This window comes from Camelus bactrianus, chromosome 7 (genome assembly GCF_048773025.1).
Source record: "Camelus bactrianus isolate YW-2024 breed Bactrian camel chromosome 7, ASM4877302v1, whole genome shotgun sequence".
Lineage (NCBI taxonomy): Eukaryota > Metazoa > Chordata > Mammalia > Artiodactyla > Camelidae > Camelus > Camelus bactrianus.
In genome coordinates, this window is record NC_133545.1 from 51,204,984 (window position 1) to 51,230,135 (window position 25,152).

The 25,152-nt window shown below is 36.7% G+C and overlaps 1 protein-coding gene across 3 annotated transcripts in view; it reads right to left on the bottom strand.

The window, feature by feature from the left end:
• Positions 1-1,632: 1,632 nt before the first annotated feature.
• BZW2 (basic leucine zipper and W2 domains 2) overlaps positions 1,633-25,152 on the bottom strand; it is a 51,125-nt gene continuing 27,605 nt past the window's right edge. For all 3 annotated transcript variants that reach the window (XM_074367390.1, XM_074367387.1, XM_074367389.1), the window contains exons 4-12: positions 24,974-25,077; positions 20,988-21,053; positions 17,552-17,687; positions 15,541-15,650; positions 12,569-12,739; positions 10,657-10,803; positions 9,415-9,553; positions 2,902-3,024; positions 1,633-2,091 (exon numbers count right to left, since the gene is read on the bottom strand). In XM_074367390.1, coding sequence (XP_074223491.1) covers positions 2,063-2,091; positions 2,902-3,024; positions 9,415-9,553; positions 10,657-10,803; positions 12,569-12,739; positions 15,541-15,650; positions 17,552-17,687; positions 20,988-21,053; positions 24,974-25,077 — 1,025 coding nt within the window. In that variant the 3' untranslated portion in view covers positions 1,633-2,062. The remainder of the gene's footprint in view (positions 2,092-2,901; positions 3,025-9,414; positions 9,554-10,656; positions 10,804-12,568; positions 12,740-15,540; positions 15,651-17,551; positions 17,688-20,987; positions 21,054-24,973; positions 25,078-25,152) is intronic.

The following is a 25,152-nucleotide window of genomic DNA, read 5'->3' on the forward strand; positions in this document are numbered from 1 at the left end:
CTCTCAGCCAGTGGCTTGACTGCAAGCTCAGGAGAGACTGAGCTGGAATCTACTTGGCTAAACTGCACCTGGATCCTGACCACAGACACTGTTGACAATCAATGTTTGTGGTTTAAAGCTGCTAAATTGGGGGATAACCTGTTATGCAGCAATAGATAACTAATGTAATTACTTTAATAATTAGGACAGGTTTTCTTTTTATAAAGAGCCACTTTTTTAGAAAAAGGGCTTTGGTTTGAGAAATCCTTATTAAGTTCTTGCTGTTAAGCAGCACCCATCCCTTCACGCTGTGTAACCTAAAATCACTATCTTAAGTTCTGTTTGGGAAAAATATTATGTGCTAGAAAACTTTAGGTGTTAGTATTCCCTAATTCCTACACTTTATAGACTAGAAAATTGATTTTCCGGATGTGTATTCAACAGAAGTGTGAGCTAAAAAAAAACTTGCTTGAACTGTGGAAACTTACATTCTCATTATAAACAATTTGACAGCAGAATACAGGGGGAAAAAAGAGCCCAGGTGTGGGACTCAGGAATGGGATTTTTAGTTCCATCTGGGTCACTAACTCTATGACCTTGGATAAGTCTGCTTTCCTAGGTCTCAGTATGGTCACCCTGGAAATACTGGGGTGAAGTCAAATACCCTTTAGCACAGTGCCCTTCACATGTTATACTCACGATCCCCTGAAATGAAGGGGAAATCCTCTGACACAATGACATAAAATTAAATATAAAATACATGAAAGTTGACACAGAAATGTTATTACACATTGAATGTAATTTTCAATATTTTACCTTTAAATATATAGTCTTTCTCTAAACATGCAGATTTAACTTAACGTATGGAGCATGTCTGCCATGGACCCTAACTGGCAGTCAGCCCTTGTGAAATTAGTTGGCCAAGTTTGTTTTCTATGAAAATTATTCATTTTTTTCAATTCCGATAAGCACATTAAGTATGTACTCTATGATATGACTTACCATTCAACTTCATAACTCCCCTTCAGTTTCCTGCTTTTCTCTCAAGGGACTATCCCAGAAGGCAACACATTCTAGAATTGTCTTTGTTTAGCACCATGTGGTTTTCATCTCCAGGGCAGTGTACCTTTTTGGGATAGATGAGTTAATAACTTTTTTTTTTTTTTTTTTTTTAATAAAATAGGAGAAGGGCAATTGTGCCAGGAAGACTGGAAAGGAAAATCAATCAAATGAAAGAGGAACATTTCTCAGTAGAACAGTTTTAGGAAAAAAATATAAATGTGCACCCAGGGGTATGCGAGTCACTTCCAAGGGGCTGAAAAGCCCCTTGTGCTATGACTTCCAATCATTATTGGCTACAGTTATTCTGTCCTTCTTATTTCCTGGATAATGAAAATGACATTCTCACACATGGAAAATAACTATTACTGGTAATATCATCCCATGGTATTAGTGCTAATATGCATAGTTTTGGAGTTGACTTCTATTTTCACTATGAAGTGAAAGGCATTACTTACGATTAGAAGAACCGAGTTGCTTTCACAGACCAGAACCATTCAGCATTTTGGATGGGCATGACAAGTCAAACAGGGGAAAGTCATCTGTACAAGTCATGGACAGTAAGCAAAGAACAGCTCTGAAAATGTAAGCCCAGATTTTTAAAAAGCCATTTATTTTAAAAAACTGGTTTGTCAAATCACATACACGAGCAGATACACAACTACCAAAGTGGCCCTGTAATAGACACCAGTGGGGCGTTCACCACACAGTACCTGAAAAATACAGCTAAAAAAGAGGAGTCGGAGTATTTAATTTCAGAAACCTACGTGACTCCCTGTTGAATGGCTTTAAGTTAGCGCATAGTGAGTGAGAGGTAGAGTCCCAAGTATAATAGCTGACGCCTCAGGGCTCCATTTAAAAACAAAACAAAAACAAAAACCATCTTCCCCTCGGCACAAGGGAAACCTATCCTATTTTTTTCTCTCCTTTGTGAAAACAGAAGCCAAGTTTCTCTCCTCAAATGGTTCAGCATTCCCAGTAAGAGTGTTGTGTGGTGACCTAGGTGTTGTGTTTCTTGCGCCATCTAATTCTCTTCACCTTCCGATTCAGACTCTAGGAGAGAAAAAACAGAAAAGCCAGGTTGTGTCTTCTGAGATTCCTTTAAATAAGGTCATGATAGAGTTTTTAATCTATTTCCCCCACCTCCTACCCCGACCCCAAAAAGACACTTTTGCAAGAGAGGCACAGGAGGGCAGACAGCAAACTTTTGCTTTTTTCTGCCTATTTTTTTGTAACAGTAATTAGGCTCATTCATTCCTTCATTCATTTTAATGGAAGCACTGGGGATTGAACCCAGGACCTTGTGCATGCTAAGCACACACTCTACCACAGAGCTATACCCTCCCACTCCTCTTCGCTTTTAAATGAAACGCGCCTTTCTAAAAATGCAACTTGCTCATGAATATTACTGGAGACTGTAACTACTTTTATTTTTCTGCATCATCTAAAATAAACTTTTCATGCTTAGTTGGATTAAGTCTCATCCATTACTGTTTTCCCACTTTAACCACCAGTCAACTGATAAAGGTGCTATAAAAACCTATATAATTCTAGAAGTATGATTAAACTAAATGTATTTCTTCCCCCTTTCACATCTGTCAATTATTTCTTCCTCCTTGTCCCCCATAAGGATGGATAATTTAAGAGGTTTTGTTTTGTCTGTTTTGTTTACCATGCAGAAATATTCACTGCCTCGATTCAGAAAGGAAGGCTAAGACGTGGGCAAAATGTTTGATAGGGAAGACACCCTAGGAACTTCAGTTTTAGGAAAGCCAAGAAAATTCTGTGGAAGAGGGAGCTATCTTGAATTTTAATGAGAAGGTATTTGCTAAATGGCCACCAATTTAGCAAACGGAATCATACCTTCTTCTGCGTTTTGTAACCACTCGACAAATTTCTTCATCTGGTCAAGAAAAACACTTTTGCCTTTGGCAACATGTGCTTCTTTATACCATTTCAGTATCACTTCCTCACTCAGCACGTCAGCTGCAACGTCAGATCAAAGATTTCGAAGTTACTACATAGAGATCGTGGTTTAAAGCAACTTCATGTCTTATAGTTTAATAGAAAGTAATCACTTCAAACATTAAAGCTCCGTTACAAAAGAAACTCATGTTGAAACTCATCAGAAGACAGGAACCAAGTTCATTTCCATATGGCCCAGTGCCCTGAGTATTTTGGGAGTTAAGGGAGTCAACAGTGATGACGGTGATCTATATATCTCATCAGGCATGATATAATGCAAGCCTGGACGCAAGTCAGTACTGGGACTGGGACATCTCTTACAGTGCTAATTTGCTGGTAGGAAACTGAGTTATACTGTAATTTTGCCAATGAATCAGCAATTCCAGCATTTCAGAACACTCTGTGTCCTGCCAACTTCAAACACATCTTGATTAAGCAGCAACCTCAAATGACCGGTCTTTTAAGGGGGTTTACTGTAGGAGAAAAAAAAGGGCAAATAAAAAAAATGTAGAGAGGATGCAAAACCAATATTAACAGTTAATTAAAGAGGAGCTTCCTGGGTATATCATGGAACCAATAGACACACAATCCAAAGTTCTACACTTACTCTATTCCTAAGTCATTAATTTATTTTCCCATAGCATAATATCTAAATCGCAAGGAGTAATGTTTTCCTTGTACACCATCAAGAGAAAAACAGAGATGTGTTAGATAGACTTCTTATAGACTTTTTTTAACAAGTGTTTTCTACTATTATCTAAAATTCTAAATTCCATAAATATGCCTTTATACCCTCAAGTTACCATTAATTTAGAATATTTAATGTGAAGAACAGGAAGAGGAATATGAAAACAACAGCCTACAGACTTGGCCAGGGTTCTAATGGGTTGCCTTTGGGGATTTCGGAGTGGAAAATGAGATGGAAAAAAAGATAAAAATGATTTATTATTGTCCCCAATGCCAGCCCAATCCATTGTAAATGCTGATAAATCATTCTGCTCATGTTTTTGCAGTTAAAAATATAACTTTAAAACTTATGAAAACAAGAGAAATGATTTGATACTGTTTTCATTCAAAACATCACGGATATTTTCATAACAAAAAAGCTTGTTTTTTTTAAACTAATAATTGGCTCTTGACTTCAGCTGAAGAGATTGAACTGACTAAAAATGCACATGATTGGTTTTAGAAAATATAAAACTTGTTTAATTTGTTTATTTTTATCATTAAATACACTACATTTTCCAAAGGAAAAAGGAAGTCTGGATTTATTCATTTGTAAGAAGTAGACATAAAAATTATAATCAGAAGCCCTAAAAAATTACTCTCAGCTTCTAGTCTTTTCGTTTCTTCTGTTTCCAGCTCCACACTCTCCACTCACAGTGATGAAAGAACTTCCCCACCTCTTGCCAGCAAAGCCCAGTTTTCATAGAGATGAGGAGCAGATGGTTCACAGCCCAAGGAAGTGCCTTGTTACTGTGTAAGACTGCTTTGCAGAAAATTTTCAGGAACACTAATTAGCGCAAACGTGGATTTTAAAAGTCTCTTTTATATAGTTTGTTTTTTAGGACACCTTTAAGATGCCTGTGATTTAGACCTGTCATTTCCTAACTGTTTTTTGACTATGCTCCTCTATCAGCAAGACAATTTTGAGTATGTACATCCAACAGACATACATTTTTTTGGTTTATAAACTATATGCATGTACTATGTAACTATTATTGTTAATGTTATAAAACAAAATAAAATTGAACAAGTAAAGGGAAGTTCTAGGTTTTCTCCTCACCTTAGTGAATCACGTTACGATACAAGGTATAGGCTGGAAAGGCGATGCCCAGTGTAGTTTAGTGATACTGTTTGTCTCAGGTTATTTTTCTGAAGGTTGAGGTCTCATTCCTGTGTTTTATTGCCCCACAGAGGCCAACAGAGGCCATGCAGCTATCAGAATCTTTGGTCAGTGACAGTGCTTGTGCAAAGGGCCCTACATGATGGGTAAAACTTATCGGATCGACAGTCCGCTGAAGTCCACTGAAAATGAGACAAACTGCAGAGCTGAGTTCTCAGAAGAACCTAACTGAGTAATACATACCAAATTTCTAGTACTAGGGGAATAAATAACATAGAGAAGACAGAGGTAACTATAGACGGCAACTTGGAGGCAACACATGAACACCAAAAATTTTAAGAAACTCAACTTTCGTCTTGTGAAAAGCCTCATCTAAAAAGGAACTTCTTGACAAATGAAGAAGAGAAAGAACTTTTGTTTCCCATTAAGGAAAAGTAGGAAGAGGAGTTCATTAAAACTGGGAGACAAAGATGACAAAATGTTTAGTGGGAGCTCCCAGAAATGCTCACTAGGAATGTGGAGGGAGTACTGGTAACAGCATAGTAGGAAAGGAAGGCATTATATAATTGCACAGAGCGCCCTCAGATTCCAATACATTTCTCTCCCTTCTATTCGGCCAACTTCGTCATATCTTGTCAAATACTTGTGTCCCTTGAGAGCCTTCCCTTTTCCTTCTCCAAATCAGCTTCAACTTCCTCTGTCATTGCTCCACCTCTCATCCCCATCTATCTGTACAAACCTTATTTTAGCCAATGACATGGTGATGATATGCTTACAATTCTTGATTTAATTCTACGCTCTGAAATTCAGGAAGTCAGGGGCTACTTAATAGTTCATCATCTCATTCCCAGCATTTAACCTTAAGACTCACCATCTAGAATGCATGCAGCATTCAATAAATGTATAATGCACAGACTGATTAACTTAATGAGAAAAAAGCAAATATGTCTCAATTGTAGGGCTAGCATTTAAAATTTGAGTTTTTATAAGGGTCAAAGAAACCATATTGGAAAAATGGTTTGAGAATTGCAAAGCTTTGGGTAATGTTAGTTATTTAAATATTTAAATTGAAAATTATGTCACTTGGAACTTAAGAAATTCAGTACTTTTATTAGAGGTGTCACACAGGGACATAAGTCAAAAATAATTTACCTTTAGAATGTTGGGGCTATACAGTGAGAAGGCCACTAAACTTTTTTTAGAATGAGAATAAGAACCTTAGAAAAATGTGCATGAGGAAGAGAATTTAACCTAAGAAATATGTGCAAACAATAAAAGCCGTGATAGAAATACGGACAGGTAGTTTTATATTTTTCAGACCTACATGCTGAGCATATGGTACTTAACTTTAGGAAGAAAGGAAGAAAAACTGTTTTAGAAAGTGAACAATGTGATATTTGAAAAGTAGTGAGGGATTTACAGTTTTTCCTTATTGCCTTAGAAACATACAAATCTAGATTTTAATACAGAAAATAAATCTTCACTAAATGATCAATAACCACTTTTTTCTTTCACTGCTGAAAAGCATTATTTAAAGTTTATTCATTTTTATTCCACTTTTTTTAAAGTTACAAAGTGTTAAAAAATCTTACTAAAAATCTTTTAATAATGGCATTCATTTAAGTAATTAGGTTTTCAAAGGGGCCATGGGACATCACATCCTCCGTTTCTGGTATCCTTAAGTTCTGGGAATATAGGAAAAGCGGGTGTATGTAATAGAGATAGAGACATTAAAATGGAAAAGGAGAAATAATTTCATTACATCTTTTAAAACCTGCTTTAAAGCAAGATGTTCCTTACAACAAATAAAAGGGATCCACATCACTAGACAGAAGACGCAAACAAGACACTATTTGATATTTGTAAAATGTGTATGTGTACATGGAATTAATGCCGAGTATAATCTTAACTATATTATTATCACTATAGTTCATGGGATTTGTCACTTCTGGCATTCAGTATCCTTTAGACAAGCAGTCTGGAAGCAAGTCACAGCATCACCTGGAAATGCATTATAATGCAAACTTGTGGGCCCAATGCTGGACCCACTGAATGAGAATCCGTGGGGAACCTGTGTTTTAACAAGCTCTCCAGATGATTCACAGGCACACTAGCACTGGGAAAGCAGTGCTTTAACACATGCAGTTCCTCAAGTCTTCCCAGGCGTACGAAATACAGAATAAGAGCATCTAAAAATCCCTATGAAAACAAATGAAATATATGTCTCCTGGTGCACCAGGGTTTGTCGGATGAAAAAAGCTCCAAGTAAAAGCTGCTATTCAAAGAAGATAAGAAGGTAAACACAGTAACTCTCTCATTGTGGTTGTGGAATCACCATTCCCTGGGGATTTCGCATTCTCAAGAGAAAAAAATGCAATTATTCTATACAGAAAAACAGATTGTGTGTGTGTGTGTTTGTGTGTGTGTAATTTTGTTGAAAATTATGAAATTACCTAGAAAATGACATTTAGTTTTAACTTTTCAGTGCCATAGTTTAGATTTCCATTTGTAAACGTTTCCTGATTTCATTTCCCAAAATAACTAAGCCAGAATAAAACTGATGTTGACACTTACTTTCTTGTGTTCCCTTGGGCCTGCTCAAACTTGCCACAGAACTTACCAACTTAAATAATCTATTTTAAAACTGACCACCTAGTTATTAATCAATGGCTTAAGGAAGGGCTAATGTGTCTTTTTTTTTTTACTTCATGGTGCACATTTCTTGGTGATTTTGTAATTTCAGGTTCCTTAGCACTTAGGGCTGAAGAATAGGAAATAACTCAAAGCAGCCAGTTTTGCTAGCTATTAGTAGTTGTTACAAAAAGTATAATGGGGAAGGATGTCGACATTAATGATTAAAATGAGAAATCTGAAGGATTTTAATAGTTGCTTATATGCCGCCTAAATGCCATGATTGATAAAAAGTAGTTTATTTAATTTTGAATGAAGTATTACAGTGAAATAAAGTGTTGCTGCAGACAAGGCTCAAACAACTATGTCCCAGGTTAAAAAAAAAAAAAAAACAGATTTGGAAAGAGACCCTGGTAGTTTGGGATAGCTATTAAACAACAAGAAAAGAAATTGTGTGCTCAGGCTGCTAGTTTATAAAGTTTGCTTTTCTGTAGTAGAAAATATTGACCACTCATGAAGCAAATATGAAACCCATCCCACAGGCCTCTCTGCTGGTTTCAAATGGAGCCAGCTGTGACCTGTGTGGCCAGAACAGCCACTGGTGGGGTAGGCCCTGCTTCTCCTTCTTGGCTGCTGGGTACCACAAGTCGGTTGGCAATTGGACCTGTAGGTTTTGTTCTGATGGGTCACCTTGGGTATCAATGTAAGCCTTAGTTTTAGGACATTGCTATCTCATGACCACAGCCAACAGGGCCTAATTCAGATCCAGCCAGTGAAAAACACCTATTACTGAACTTCATATGGGACTTGGCAGTCATCACATTCTCCTATCGGTATAAGAATTGTACCGAATCTTAGTGCTGAGAACGTAACGTATTACCCAAAGATTGCAGGCAAGATGTACGCAGTTGAAGAGTCTAGATGGCCAATTAAAACTCTTTGTGAAGGGCTATTAAACATTTGTAAAATAGCTATCAATCAATGAATGTAGAATGATGACATTTTACATTCTAAATGCTCAAATTGTCATTCAAAATAGATAAATGTAAGAACATATCAAAAAGGAAAGAAATACGGCTGGTATTAATTTATACTTTAGTTTTTTTTCTGTGTTACGCCATTTAAGATTTCAGTAACGTCTAATAAACATTATATATCATTTCTTAAGGCCTCCTTTTCTTCCCTCATAAAACTATATAAATCTGGACCAATGAATAGTCTGGGATCATTTTATATACACTGTTATGTACAGAGATGGAGATCAGTGAAAATCCTAACGGCATTCATTTTTAATAAGCTGGCAGTGCCAGTTGTCATGGAAACCTAATCCTTATAAATACAATGAAAAGACAGTAAATGTGAATCTAAAAATAGCCATTTCCTTGGAAAACAGGAGAATGGCTGCACCAAACAACTAAAACACAATGTAAAAAGCTGATTATTTCAGTAATCTTTTTTCTTTTCTTTTCTTTTCTTTTAATGGAGGTACTGGGGATTGAACCCAGGACCTCATGCATGCTAAGCATGTGCTCTGCCTCTGAGCTATACCCTCCCCACTATTTCAGTAATTTTAAAATCAGTTTTATGGTAGCTGAAAAGGACTGAACAAACTAAATGTAAACATTTGGTAACCACTGTTGTTAGATCTAATCCTTCCAATTCAAAAACAGATCTTACTTTTTGTAACTATAGTCTTTTCTACCCTTCTTCCCCACCAAAATTACAGGCTTCACCAATGAGAGGTTCACAGGGGCCTAATCAAGCTGGGTCTCGAGGCCCCGTTGGCACCTCCTCTCTCTACGTAGTATGGCCACCTCACTAAAACATGCGAAGGTTAGCATGAACCCATGCGTCCCTCTCCCTCACCCCTGACTCCAGCCCTCAAAGAGCTTCAACAAAACACAGAAACACAGTGGCAGAACATGGAGAGATACCTTTGTAAAAAAGAACCACGATCTTCTGAAAGGCTTTCATGAAATGGATGTTGTCATAACAGTATTCTTGCACCTTCTGGAGAAGGATCAGCTCTGATTGGCCTTGGGAGCTGAACACAGCCAGGAGTGGAGCGTATTGCTAGAACAGACGTGGGGAGTGAAGCGTTAACTTTCATGCGAGGCACAGGACTGACCCCACTTGAATCACAACAGTAATCTGGAGATTTGCTTAGAAAACATTCACTTTTAGGATTATCTGATTATATTATGGTGTCCAATCAAAGCGAATTTTTTAATCCCACCACCTTATCAGATTTCTCTGACAGTACTCACTAAAAGAGACAAAATATGAAATTCTGACTATGTTAATGATAACTGACATGCTACTATGTCTACTAATGCATATTATGAAAATGAGACAAGGAGCAAAGTTCTTAGGGCTGCTGGGCAGTGTGGTTCTGCCATTGGAAGAGTGGGGGGTCTCCTTCCCTGGACAACCCAGACTCCCTCATATGTCATCTTTATGGTTTTGTTCATATTTTATCCTTTGTCCTAGATGACCATGGCTTCCAGATGCTGGTGTACAACTATTGTTTTCTCTCAGACCTACTCAGCTCAACACTCATCTCCTCCTCTGAGCCTTTCCTCACCAACTCCACCTGCAGAGTTTACTTACTGCTCTGTTCTCAACACTGAGACTTATCTTTAATTCACACCCTACCTGGTTTACATTAGCTAGTCTTAGATATCCCAGTTCAAGTGTAAGCCCTGAAGGCAGGCTCTAAGTCCTCCAATGGCCAAATGTGGTTTTATAGGGAGAAGGCAATAAAAGCAAAAACATATGCATCCCTACACATGAATTTACAATTTACACAATCAGTTCATTTCTTCCACCACTTAGATACTGTTCAAATTCTAATACCCATTTGTGGTTTACTTCATTAAGGACTAAGAATATTCATCAAGAACTTCTGTCATGGGGAACAGAAGGAAAATCAATATGATCACATCGTGTTTCTCTTTAACTTTCAACGCTGAATATTCTGTGGCTTTTCTGACATTGTTTTTGGTAAGAACTTACCCTTAGAGATTTCCTAAGCTCTTACATTAGAAACATTTTAGGTAGTGGCAAATTTTAAAAGAAAAACATTAGGAGACATATGCTGGGTCTGGGTCTGGGTGAACTGCGGTTGGAACCCATCGGGCATCCTGTCAGGACTGCTCCCCACTGGGACCCCGTACCTTCAGGTGCTTGAGGGCTTGCTCTGCAACGAGTTCTTCCTTCTTGTTCCATTCCACGGCATTCATTATACAGGTCCACAGAAGTCCAATCACTGCTGTTTCCGGAAGATCATTCCTCTTCATCTCTTCCTTCACGTAGAGCACCACCTAACATTTCACAGAAAAGGGGGTCAGAGAATAACAGGCAGATGGGGGGCTCCCCCCTCTCTCACTGTGCCTGGTCAGTGAAAGGTTTGGGGCAGACAAATACTCTGCTCAGTTCCTTCCTTCCTGGTGTATACTGAGGCTGCAAGAGGGAGAAAAACTACAATGACTTGTTCTCCAAGCAGATTTATTTTTAGTCCAAAAATTAATAGGCTTAGCTCTGGCCTGGAGCTACTAGATAATAGGAAATCAGAGGGAATCTTGACTTCTTAGGGTTTTTTTTTTTACAGGCAGGCACCCCTTTGAGACCAGAAGGGGTGGAATTATTTAAGCCAGTTTAGGGAAAGCGACAGAACTGTGAATTTTTTTTTATCTCTGACCCTCAGCTTTAAATCTCTGGATGAAAAATGTCTTGGGCTGTACAAGGCACAGTCTACAATTCATTCTTCAATTATCACTTCCTATGATCCTCATGCCCCATGAAAATAAACTGTCCAGCGCAAAGACAATTTTTTCAAAGGATACGTATCAACGCAGCAACACTCAGCAGGCTGTTTTCCCCTCAGAATTATTTTTAAATAGGCAAATTTATCCTAAAGTCTGATGGTATGGAATAAAATTGTCCTAAAATGTATTTTATATCAAATTTGTTTGGAAAAATCTTTCTCCTTTTGAAATAAAAATCACAAATAGAGATTAGGGCCTCAGAAGTGATTAAAAACCATAATTTATCTCAAGGATACTACTTTGTATCAGCTCACAGTTGTTCTCCCTTCCTTTTTTTAGTGACGTACATTGCTTTCTTTCCTGCTAGCCTGGGCTGCAGAGGAGTCAGCAGTGGGTTAAGCAGCCCTTGAGAACAGAAGGAACTGAGAAGTCCCAGTCTCCCGGCTGGCTGGGGAAGGCTGCAAAGAAAGGTGACATCTCTGGGCCTAAAAATATCACAGTGTTATTTGGTTTGCTTTTTTTTCCCCCCAGGGAAAAATCATGTTCAAGTTCTTTGCTTGGAGAAAGGTTATTGAATATACGGCTGACTTTAATGCCATGAGACTTAGGACCAACACCTCCACCTGCTGGACAGCATCAGTGTGGAACTGGCCAGCCTGAAATCACAAGGCTGAGAGCATGCAGGGTGGAGAGGGGGCGGTGACAGCAAGCAGCAAAAGGAAAGGACCTTAATGCAATTTTTAATTATCATGTAAAAGTTTTTAAAGTTCAAATAGGAAGTTTTCTTCAGGCACGACTTTAAAAAAAGATACAGTCATAGGCATATGATCTATAGCTATACCAAAATGTACTATTTACTTTATGGGGACATACAGCTATTATGAGTGGGATCCAACAAGCCACTGGCCCAACTGCAAAATCAACCCTTTTTTTGTCTTAAAAACAAAACAAACAAAAAACCCAAAACCTATATATTTTAACCCAATACTTAACCATATTATATAATCTGCAATAAAGTGGAAAAACCACCATAAAATGTGGTATACTGATAGTGGATAGTATTTGACAGATGAAATATTTCGACAGACAGTCCTAGCAACCGTGTAGAAGTCACTTGTGTGGATATAACCATTAATTTCTGGAACATCCTGGAGGATGATGAATCAAGACTTCGAGCTAATTTAAACGATATGAACAAGGGCACCAAGTTCACAGCAATAAACAAAGGGAGGTCTCCTTAACGGAGGTAAAGCCTGCGCAGCACAGTCTATGCTCTTCTCCTTGCTGGTGTGTTTCACAGGGATGAGCCTGTGGTCCCCACCTCCTTGATGGGGCATTCCTGAGAAAGACGCTCCTGGAGCTCCTTCTGCAGTTCCTTCCTGGTGCCCAGGGACTGCTGGACTCGGAGGAAGTCAGAAAGCTCCTTCAGACCTGCGTCAGTGAAATATTTAGCGAAATGATCCACGCTCTGTCTATTAACTGGAAAGAGTTCCTGAGAGAGAAAAGAAGAGAGACTTTTATACAACAAGCTACTCAAATTTCAGCAAGCATAAAGAACAAGATTTTCATATAAAAATAGTACTTAGAACACCTATTTGGAAGAAAAGGATAAGGATTGATTTTCAAAAGAATAAATCTTGGGTTTCTCGAGCATTTGCTAAGCACCTTTCAAAATAGGCAATTTTACAAAGAAAGAGAATAAAAAATGCTAAGCAACTTACTTAAACTAGTTTCACTCATATTTACCTTTTTCTTTTACTTTTATCACAGTGTAGCATGTATAAATACACAGCTAAATTAAACACAAATAAGATAACTCTGAATAATATTCGGATTGTTTCAAACTGACAAGATAAAACCGAAATCATCAATCACATATTTTCTTAATTGAGTTAACAGACAAAAGCCAGTTTTAATAATACTGAGATGATCTGAGAAAATATTAGAAAAACAACATTGACTATTATCATCTCAAGGACCTCTATATTCACATTCTGAGAAAATGCTGCTGTTATCCAAAAAGACTAGCTCAGAGCTAGAGAATTTTTGTTACATCTGTTCATGATGGTGGCTCTAAATTAAGTTCACTGCAAGATTGAATCTAAACTCTTCAATTTATTACATAATTCTGTTGGAAATCTTTAAAAAGAGCAACACACCATGGCTGCTCTCATATTTTTACCTCATTTCCATTTTACCTTACACAGCTTGGCAGAGTCTCAGTGACACTTAGTCATGCTCTAATCCTGTATGACTCCAATACCCAACTAAGAAAGTAAGGCAATTTTCAAAGCTCTCGCATTTTTCAGACTGCTGCAGAGTCTACAAAATAGACCCAAACTTTTGTGATGGTTAGATTGGCATACACACACACACACACACACACACACATACACACACATACATACATACATACATATACACACACACACACACACACAAAATGGCTATGTGGTTCCAATTAAAATCTCAGAAAAAAGATCTGTGACAAGTCTGCCACCAAGAATAGGGAAATAGCCAGATGGCTTCTATGTCATGGCTCAAATTTCAATATTCTCTATATCATCATCCTATAATTTGCCTTGTTGAGTCATGAGTTTCAAAATGTCACAGCAGAGCTGGCGGGAGCAGCTATCCAACGCACATTCACATTAAAGTAAACATTTCAGAGCTGAATGAAATTCTGTCACTGATATTTGTTCTATCACTCAAGAGGTCTTCCAAATTTGGGGGGGCAGGGAACTAATTTAATTTCAAGTTTCTTCTAATAGTGAAGATGTGGTGGGCATTTTGCTCATAACTGTGTAAAGTAGAAATTTTTATAGAAAAATAAACCAAGTCTCAATGAAGTGAAGCAGCTAGACCCACACTGGATAGCCAGAAATGTTTAAGGACACAGGTATGGGACCCCAAAGTCAGTAATTACTCTATCATTCATTCGATATTCAATTTAGGAAAACTGTGACTGCAAAGTCTGATCAAAAGTTATGTTCAGAGTAATATGTCACTGAATACGTTAGTGGTGGTTTATTTATGAACAATATCCACAGTACTTATGAATGATATATAATATATTGAAAATTATTCAGATTTAACTGAGATGAAATCAGTATAAATCATATCATGACATTTACTAACTTGGAACATAGTTTGCATTTGTTAGAAAAATTCTACCCAGTTACAAACCTCCATCACCTCATCGGCAACCTTTTCACTAGTCTTTGGTGACTTCTGTATACTCTAAGTTGCTAGAGAGTAGGTTTCATGAAGGCAGGTAACTTTTCTGTCCTGTCTGAACAGTTTCGACGACTGGGCATGCCACTAAGCAAGCCCTTAATAAGTACACCCTGGATGAAAATTATTATCAGTGGCAGAAATTAGTAAGAATCTAGACTTAATTTTTCTTCTTTATCATAGTCTAAAGACTTCCAAGATGCAAATAGGTCTGTTTTAAGGTAAATTTCAAGAGATAAAGGAATTTTAAGTTATTGAAAATGCAAATGTTTATGACTTAGAATTATCCTGTGGGCAGACAATGGAAGAGAAAACAGATAAAAGATGAGGTAAAGAGAAGATGGTCGGGGTGTCTTAACTTTAGACTTTGTCCTCAAATTGTAAAAACAATTTTACTTGGAGAAATCTCTGTCATCCATACAGCTGTTGCTTTCAGTAGAAAGAAATTATAGAGAGTAGATAGAAGTTGCAAGGACAAAATATTTTTTTCTTGATTTTCTTTGAAAAATACAAAGATAAGAAGTAAAAATATAATCAAGCAATCATGATAATGGGAGCTTCAAATTACCTACAATTAACTTGTTTGCTTTCTTAAATATCTAAGTATGTCTAAGGAATCTTGGTATAAACAATAAATCTCGTTTAAACTTTTATTCTGTTAACTAACCTGTATTTCAGATTAAGTGTGATTCAGCTACAACCCAAGATAATCACAAATGTCTAATCGGATGAGATTGATATAACTTTAAATTTCATATTAAAGCTTTAAATTTCTATAGTTATTAATTGCAAAAGAAAGTGAATTCTGAGAAATGTTAACACTATGTAAACAAACTTTCAAATTTGAAAGTCTCTGTATCACCTATGACTCCATAATTTTAGCATTGCATTTATTTATGCAACAAAGATTACAATGGAATTAGTTTCTACCTGCCAATAACACAGAAATAAAAGGAACCAGGTTTCAATTCGACGGAGACCCAGGCATTCCAGTTGTGTGTTACTACATCACACAGGAGAAGCATGAAATACACAACCCTTTGTCTAGACAACACTTACAAGCAGCCTCTTGTCTAAGTTGGCTTTTCTCAAAGAGGAGGTAACAGAGTTGGCATCTTTTTCTGCCATCCACGCTTTAAAAAGCTTGACAGCAAATGAGGCTGCAATGCCTGTGAAAAAAGAGAGAGAGAGAGAGAGAGTAAACCTAAGAAAAACCACTTGTGATGGTGTACAAGGCAGTATTTCCCATTAGGTATCCTCAAATGAGTAAATTACTCAAAGACTTGATCTGGTACAGAGGAAAAATGGAAAGCTCTCTCTAGGCACCATACTATTCATTACTCAAAAGAGAACATTTTCATGAAAAGAAAAAAGTTAAAATACTTTTCAAAGTTTGACTCCCTAATTCCAACCAATTAAAATTATTTATTAATTTATTTTTACCTTGGTCAAAAACAGATTCAAAGCCAACTATTTTCTAGTGTTTTGCCTTTATTTCACCCTACAGTTCACCAGTATCTCAGGTTTAAAACAGTGACTCTGAGGTACAACAAATAAATCATGAGACATAAAACTGAAATGTCAACATGTCAACTAATTTGCTGATAAATGAGACCAGCGAAAGAACATCAGTCGTGACAGGCATAAATAAATAAAGCTATATCCGAACACGCATCATTTACTTTACAGTTTTACTCTTTGTAAAAAGCTTTCTAAAATATTCATGAGTTAAGCTATAAAAATGTCAGTGCTGTTTCAAGCTGAAATCTTTTCTGGATATATATTAAAGAGATTTTAAAAATAGCTCTATTAATCAGGAATCCACTCAGTTACATTTCTGTATTTATCATAGGATTTACTTCTAAATATAAATAATCAGACACCTAGTAGACAACTTTTCTGAGAACACTCCAAACTTCTAAATTATTTAATGAAGAGTTAAGGAGTAGCTGAAATATTAAACTGATTTTTCTGAATTGAAGGCTTCACTATTGTTGGTGGAAGCAGTCTCTATTCATGAATTCTCTTCAGGAAGATACTTCAAAGTGTTACAATATTAACAATACATGAGTAACAATTAGGGAGTCTGAAACGGCATAAACCTGAGGCATCTGAAGCTGAAAACTAGAGAGAATCTCTAAATAATATTGACTCTCAATTTATTATTCTTTTCTCAGCTATAACTCATTTCATTGCAGGCATGAATGAAGCTGGGACTTCACTGCTGTAGGAGTAAAACCAAGTTCTAAGAAGAAACAGATGTTTTCACAAAAGCTCTTTAAATTTATTTTTAAGGAAAAAATAACTCTTTGTTTTGTGTTGTATAATAACTTGAATATCATTATCCTCCTCCAAGAAAAAAGCCCACTTTTGTTTTATTCTATAACCCAGTAATTGCATGTATGCCTATCAAACTCTTAATGCCTTAAAATTACAATGAAATTAATGCAGTTGTCTGGATTTTTAAAACACACATAAGGAATATCTTTAAAATGTGATCAAACTGAACATCTGAGCACAAGATCTTGAGAGCAAACAGTGCAGAAGAATGACCCCAACAAGGGAAATAAACAATAGTTTGAGGGAGAAGGCGTTTGGGAATATGAAGGGGCATTTTTGGCTATTCTATGAAGTTGGAGGCGAGTGTTTTAGGCTGGCATTTTGTGTCTGAGGGCAAAAAGGTTAAATGTCCCACAAAGCACAAAAGAGTCCTGCACAATGAAGCACTGTCCCAACAAAATACGCCAGCAATCATCTATGTGGATGGAGAGAAATGGTTTGGATCAGGTCAATTTCAGGGTATTTGACTTAGGCACCGAGTCTTACCCGAAAAACTCTGGTTTATTATTATTCTTTATTTGTCTTTGTACAGGTATGCATATTTTCTCTTCTGATTTCCTACAATAAACATGTACAATCCTCTTATTGTTTGAACACACACACACACACAGTCTTCTACATAGAGGTCGGGCGGGCAGTAGAGGACACTCAGAAGTACTGGTATTTTTCTAACTCTCTTTGGCTTTTCTCTTCTGACATGGGACAGGTAAGAAACTACAAGAGGAAATACCTTCTTTGACGAGGCTATCAGTGAAGAGACTGGTGAGGATGGTAGCAGGAAGGGTGCCGTTACCTAGCAGGATCCCCGACAGCATTGCCAACTTTGTCTGCTCTGTTTCGGAAAAGGCTTTAAGGAAGAGGAGAAGCTGTGGGTCAAACAAAAGAAACCATGTCTATAAAGCAAAGGACTCATGCAGGAAAATAACACAGAATGTCCCTCCACGGCTGGATCGCACATGACAACTAAGTCATATGGAGCATACTTATTATTCACTGGAAACACATCTATATGTTCAATGATAAACTGGATGCTGCAGAAAGGGACTTTATCAGGCAGAGTTCCTTTCTTCCAAGTTCACTTATACATAGCTGTAGGTAACATTCGTGGGGAGGAAAAGAGGCATTTGGAGAACAGTGTATATAGGTCACATAAATAATTTACATTTGACTTTGTACATGATCAAGGGTTAAATATCACATAATGAGCACGTTTTCTGAAATACACTATGACCCTTTCATAGTTTTTTCACTTCTTTGCATACACTCTCCCCCCAGTCTACATCCACCCATTTTCTTTGGGTCTATGATAGCAAAACCAACAAACAGAAAAATAGGAAAGACTCAATAAGTTTTGACATTCAGCATGTATTTCTCTGAGCTCACAGCACGTAGCACCCTTTAAAACAAGACTGCTGAGTGAACACGGGGTTTTCTAAGTTCTTGGTGCCCCTTTTAAAATAATGAGGTTCAAATTTGTGTTTCTTGGATCATACATTTTACCACCAGTCCTGGTGATGAGGTAATGGAGGATGTGAGATAAAGAAATGATCCACGCAGAGAAGAGGCCTCTGCTGTGAGTTGGGAAGAACAATGTTGGAGGGGCAGCAAGAGGATCATGAAGCTGTGTGGGTCCTTCTGGGTCCCCATGCCCCCATTCTCTTTTCCCAACAGTCAGAAAACTGAAAATGTAGCAACCCCAGGAAGGTTGAAGGGTTGCCAAAGCGAAGGGGATTATACCCCACTTCCCACTTTGAATTCTAAGAGTATGCAGTCTTGCAGAACTTGCCCTTCTCCTTCCTAACCCTCTTCCACCTTGTGCTTTGACTGTACTCCATGGCTACCTTCTCTGTTTCAACAGACCTTAGGCATGTTACTGAGATTCCCCAGGGCCCAATATCACTATTGGAGCCCTGCTGATTTTTCATTACTTTGCACCAATGAAAAGTCACTGGCATCAATATAGGATTATTCAGTGCTTGAGGGCCAATGAAATTCCATTAGCGCTGCATGGAGGGTAGGGCAATATTAATGAACACCCCCAACACTGCATTACAGAGAGGCTATGAGGGTCTCCAAATATTTATATGATGAGTAGGTGGCAGAACTGGAATCAAGCTGGCCCATTTCACTCCTAATTTATGTCCATTAAAGTCTTTGTGATTAAAAAAAAATTACTTTCTAACTTCACAAGAAAAGAGGTAGCGAGGGAATGAGGCATCAAATGGTTAAAGCTCCAGGGAGCCCCTGGAATGGGGTAAAAAAACTGACAAAACCATAGATACCAGTCTTCTTATTATAAAAATAAATAAATAATGAAAAATAGCCCCTAATATAAAAATATTAATGACTTGTTTAATCATGTTAATATATTCGTTAAAAATACTCAATTATAATGAAATGGTGCAAAAGTTCTATTTTTTCTTAAAATTAATATCCATATTGCTCAGTTATACTAATCAACATTAAAATCAGATGCTGCATATACTACAGCAGAATTTTCTTTAAAAAATGAGTATACTGAAAAATAAGTCATTTTTATCTCAAATGAAATAAATTCATTAAATGAAACAATTGAGAAAATTTTCAAGGTTCAAATGAGCTGAGAAAAGTAAAACATGAGCAATGTTAGACACAGCGTTTAGATGTTTAATTTCTTTGAATGCTGTAACATTCCTTTTGGGGTCATATCTATCCTTCTATTTTAATCAAGTACTTGTTATTTTCTAAGCATCGGACATATAAGGGATCACATTTTTTTCCATTTAAATGTCATTAAAAAAAAAAGAAATACAGGTTAATAGAACAAAATCTAGTAACAGAGTAATACAAAAATGTGAATAATCTCTTAAATCCTACTTCCTTGGAATTAACATTTTTAACGGTTTGATGTGTGCCCTTCCAGATTTTTAAATGCACTTATATATGTCTACATATTATAAATAATTACATGTACATACATATGTTTTTACTCAATTATACATTGATAATAGCTCAAACTTGTTGAGTGGAGCAGAGAGTCTTAACAGTTTTGATCCGCACTTTAAAACAAAGAAATCTGAGGCACAAAGAAGTAACTTGCCTATGGTTAAACTACTACCAAATGGTTGCTTTTTCAATTGACAATTTTTTATGGACATTTTTCCTTATGAATTCATGTGGCTATGCCTCATTCTTTGAATGACTGCACAGGATCCCACTGCATAGAGATCATAAATTAACCCATCTCCCACCACAAACATTTAGGTTATTTCTCAATACTGTGATGAACATCTTTATACGTACAGTTGTATGTATCCATGCTGAAGGATTCTTTTAAGTGTGAAAGTTGGGTCATGGAGAATGTAAATTTAAAAAAAAATGATTTTACTGGTAAAATGTTCTTCATTATATATTCTGAACAAAGGGAAGCAAGTAGGCAAACAGCAAAGTAGATGCTGCAAATCAACAAAGTAAGTAACAAAGTATATGATTCCTTTATTCCTTTGGTTTATAATTTAGGCAGATATCTAAAATCAGAAATGGTGGCAAAGCAGCACAGAAATCTGTAATAAGTTAGTGCGGCGACTGCTATATATAAACACAGAGGAGTTGCAAATTAGAAGAAGGAACACGTTGTAATTACTGAAAAGAGGGCTTCTTTAATAAGGTGCTATTGTTTTCTTGGCTACATTAGATGCCAGTTACTGTGTTAAGTACCTCATAGCTTATTTCATTTATTCCTACAACAACCATAAAGTATGTACTGTTATTGCAGCTACTTTATCGATGGAAAAAATCACTGAGATTGAAACCTAGACACTATTTCCAAAGACGTGTTTCTATCCCCTTCGCTAAACTGCATCTTCTAAAATGAAAGAATTTTACTATTAGCTGCTGTGCTATGCTCTTTCACAAGCTTTAACTAATTATATATTCTATAAAACTATTTCTTTGAACAAAGTATGCTGTGCTTCATTAAATATGAAGGAAAAATCCTATGCTAATCATGTATGCCTTCCTACAGCTATTAGCTAATGATCAGTTACACTCACCCCTTCATTTAACAAACATTTACTAAAAACTTAACAATGTCCAGGATACTTCTGGACTATCACTGTATAAGTAAAATTTTTGTCCCTCTTCATTTCAACTTTTAAGCAAATAAAGCATTACATTTGAATTCTTACCTTTTTCATTTCATCCTCAAACGCCTTTTCCAAATACTTATATCTCCTGATGAGTTTATTGAAGACCTAAATGTAAAAGAGAGCCAGTCAGTATTATGGAAACAATTTTAAAAGGCAACAGGGGAAGGCGTAGAAACTCACGCAAACCACAACATGGGTCTACACTAATAAAAATGTGTAGTTAAACATGCTTATACTGTGATATGAGAGCTATAAGCATTTCAAAGGAGTAATTATGACCTCAGGGAAAAAAGAGGATCAAAATGCACTTGGAGAATAAAACAAACTCGTTCAAGAATGTAACAGGTAAGAAACCAAAAACAACTTTCATGAAAATAAAATGAATGTAATTTTAAAATTGTGTGAGGCAGGGGTGGAAAATAACTGAAATGAAGGGGATTACAGACATAATCACTTAGATAATGGATCTGATGGAGAGGAGATCGGAGTTCAGGGGAGATTATACTCCAGGTGAACACAAACATGTTTTCAGCAGATGAGCAAGAAAGATTACTGGTCCCCACAATCCAGTTAGAATTCTCAAGCAGAGTCTGCAGCTGTATCAGTGGAATTCTGGACTGTTTTTATTTTTTGTTTTTTAAGTGAATGATGTTTGTTATGGACTGAATGCTTGTGTTCCCCTGAAAGTCGTATGTTGAAGCCCTAACCCCCCAACGTGACTGTATTTGCAGGTAGGGACTTGAAGAGGTAGTTAAATGAGGTCATAAGGGCAGGGCCCTAATCTGATAGGACTGATGGCCTTACAAGAGCCAGGGAGAGAGACCTCACCAAGAACCAAATCCACTGGCACCTTGATCTTGGATTTCCCAGCCTCCCAAACTGTAAATAAAATCCTGTTGTTTAAGCCGCCTAGTCTGTGGTATTTTGTTATGGCAGCCTGAAGACACTAACACAGTCTTTCTATTTAGATGGGGATTTTCAAATATTATTTCAATATTTTTAAAACAATGTCTGAATCTAACTCCTTTGTCTTATACCCACGTGATATATACTCTCACCTAAAACTTCCTCTGTGTTTATAGTTCAGGCGATCAAGATGGAGTCCAAGAGTAAAAACTATAGTGCTGCGCCTTAGGAGGAAAGAAAAATGACCCAAGCAGGGAACTGATACACAAGAAGGGAAAAGAATAAATTGTACTGAAATCCTACAAATTTGATTTCTAACTTATATTCGCACTCACATGCTCCTTAATGTGATTATTATCAGGAAAAAGAAATCTCCTTATCCAAGAATGATTATCCAGATCCCCACAGGTAAATGTCTACATATGAAATCAAAAATCATTATACTACAAAAGTACTCTCCAGTGAACCAAAAGCTTATAAAATTAATTTCCACTCAAATACCATGTTTTAGTTCATTTCTCTCTCCCTGACTACCTCAAGTTTATCTGTCAGTCTATCAGTACACAATAATTTTTGATAAATTCAGGAACAATGTGTCAAAAGGTCTTTCAAATATATATTTTCCATATGAAAAACAAAAGTGTAAGTAAAAAGAAACTATCCTGTTTATAGATATAACAAAGAGGCGAAGTCCATATAGATCTTTTAAAGTTTAAGGGCACTGCAGAGTAGAGTGCTGATTTTTCTTCCAGGCCTTCTTATCTTTCCTTCCCAGTGGGACTCAAATAGCAAATAATACACCTTGTTCTTGCATTAATTTAACCTTTTTTAGTAGGTTTATTTATTTATTTTAACGGAGTTACTGGGGATTGAATCCAGGACTTCGTGCATGCTAAGCACATGCTCTACCACTGAGCTATACTCCCCAACCCCCCCCCCCCCGCATTAATTTAATCTTAACAAAAAGTCTCTGACAAAGGTAAGGCATGCATTAACTTCATTATTTGGCAGACTCAATGAGTGCTACTAAGTATCAGAGCAGGAACAGAACTTAGAAATTCTGATTGCTAGTGAACCACACGTATCTAATATACCAAAAGGTGAGTTAGAATTTTAAAAAGAATAACTTTTGAATTGAATATATCTGCTTCAGTGTTTATCTTCCAAAAATGTTTATGGCCGTTGACATACAGAGTAGAAGCAGAGATTCAGAGAGGACAGGTTAGAACATGGCCCACTGAATCTCATGTGCTTAACCTTTTGGTCCATTTAAAAATATTTCCTTAGTTTTTAATCTGTTATGCATATCTTAAATATAAAAAAAGGGAAAGAAATAGCTTTACTAAAATACCATGAGGTTAAAATAATTTTTTGAAGTTTAAATTCTTAATGGCCATTTATCCCAAATTACTCAGCTTAGCATGTCTTACACATTTTAGTAAAGTAAAGATAGTTGCTAGCATCTGAAATTCAATCACTGAGCTGCCAGGGATTCATATGGCCTTTTTCATGTATATAATGAAACGTGTAAAACAAGAAGACTTGTTGACCTAGGACTTGTGTTCATGGTGTAATTGGGAATAACAACTGACTTTCAAGAAGTCAGTGGAAGAATCAGAATAAGAACACACCAGTCCTAAGCTGGTTAGTCACAGCACATATATATGCAGCTTTAGAAGGTAAAATAATGCCATTTCCAGCAACCTGGATGGACCTGGAGATTGTCATACTAAGTGAAATAAGTCAGACAGAGAAAAATACCATATGATATCACTTATATGTGGAATTTAAAAAAGGACACAAATGAACTTATTTACAAAAGAGAGACAGACTCACAGACATAGAAAACAAACTTATGGTTACCAGGGGAGTCCTGGGGGTGGAGGGATAAATTGAGAATTTGGGATTTGCAGACGCTAACTACTAAAAATAAAATAGATCAACAACAAGGTCCTACTGTATAGCACAGAGAACTACATTCAGTGCCTTGTAATAGCCTGTAATGAAAAAGAATATGAAAAGTAACTGAATCACTATGCTGTACACCAGAAACTAACACAACATTGTAAGCCCAACTGTATGTCAATTAAAAAAAAAAGGTGATATGAAAACGAATATATGTATGTAAATGCATTACTGGGACATTGTGCTGTACACCAGAAATTGACACATTGTAACTGACTGTACTTCAATTAAAAAAATAATAATAATTAAAAAAAGAGAAGGCGATGTCTACTAGGACTACTAAGTAACGTCCATGTTACACTACCACCACTTCCTGACCTTCACCAGGGCTTAGATACGTCTTAATTTTCACCAATCTAACAAATGCAAAAGTGTATCTCATGAATTTAATTGAAATTTCCCTAGTTACGAATGAGTTTGAATACGTCTTCCTCTGTTTTTCGGGGTGAGGAGGGCGGGGAGAGAGAATTGTGTTTCCTCTTCTTTGAAACTCCTGGAAGTCTCTTCCTGATAGTTTGCTTGTCCTTTCCTAGTTGACTTACAAAGTTCTTCATTTAATCTAGATATGAATCCTTTAGAGGTTCTATGTACTACGAGTATCTTCTTGACTCTTTCTTTTGAACAGCCACATGCAAGCCTATTAATATGAGTTATCAAATTTCATTTAATTAGTATTCCATGGATTGACTCATATATTGTTTTCTTTCTTTGCTATCATTACAGGCAACACTATAATAGCTGCCACTGTTGGTGTCATTTCACACACGTGTAAGCATGTAGGATGAAGTCCTCAAAGTAGAATTGCTGGGTCAAACGGGATGTGAAGTTTTAGTTTTGAAAGACTGTGCCAAACTGCTCTCCCTAAAAGGTTGGAATAATTTATACTCCCACCAGAAACCATGTGAGGCTCCAATTCCCTGCTTCTCTTACACGTGAGAGGCAAAAACAAACAAACAAACAAACACTCTACCTTCATTAAGTTTCAATGCCCACTGTCTTATTATGAATGCAATTGAGTATCTTTTCATGTTTAAGAGCTATCTAATACTCCTATTTAAAAAGTGGCCTGTAGAATTTCTAAACCTAATATTATTTTTAAATCCTGTTCAAACAGTTCCCTTCCAGCACAAGAATCTCTCAAGGACAGGCTCTACCTGAGCATAGTTTCGGATGGTTTCATGATCTTCATTTGCTGAAAACACACAGTGGTTGGTCATCTTTGTCTTGTCACCATCATCTATGCGTGTTCCTCCAGGGGCTGAAAAGAGAAAGGTAATTACCATTAGGACAATACTAAAATCAGAAGAACATCTGCAGAACGGATCGATTCCTG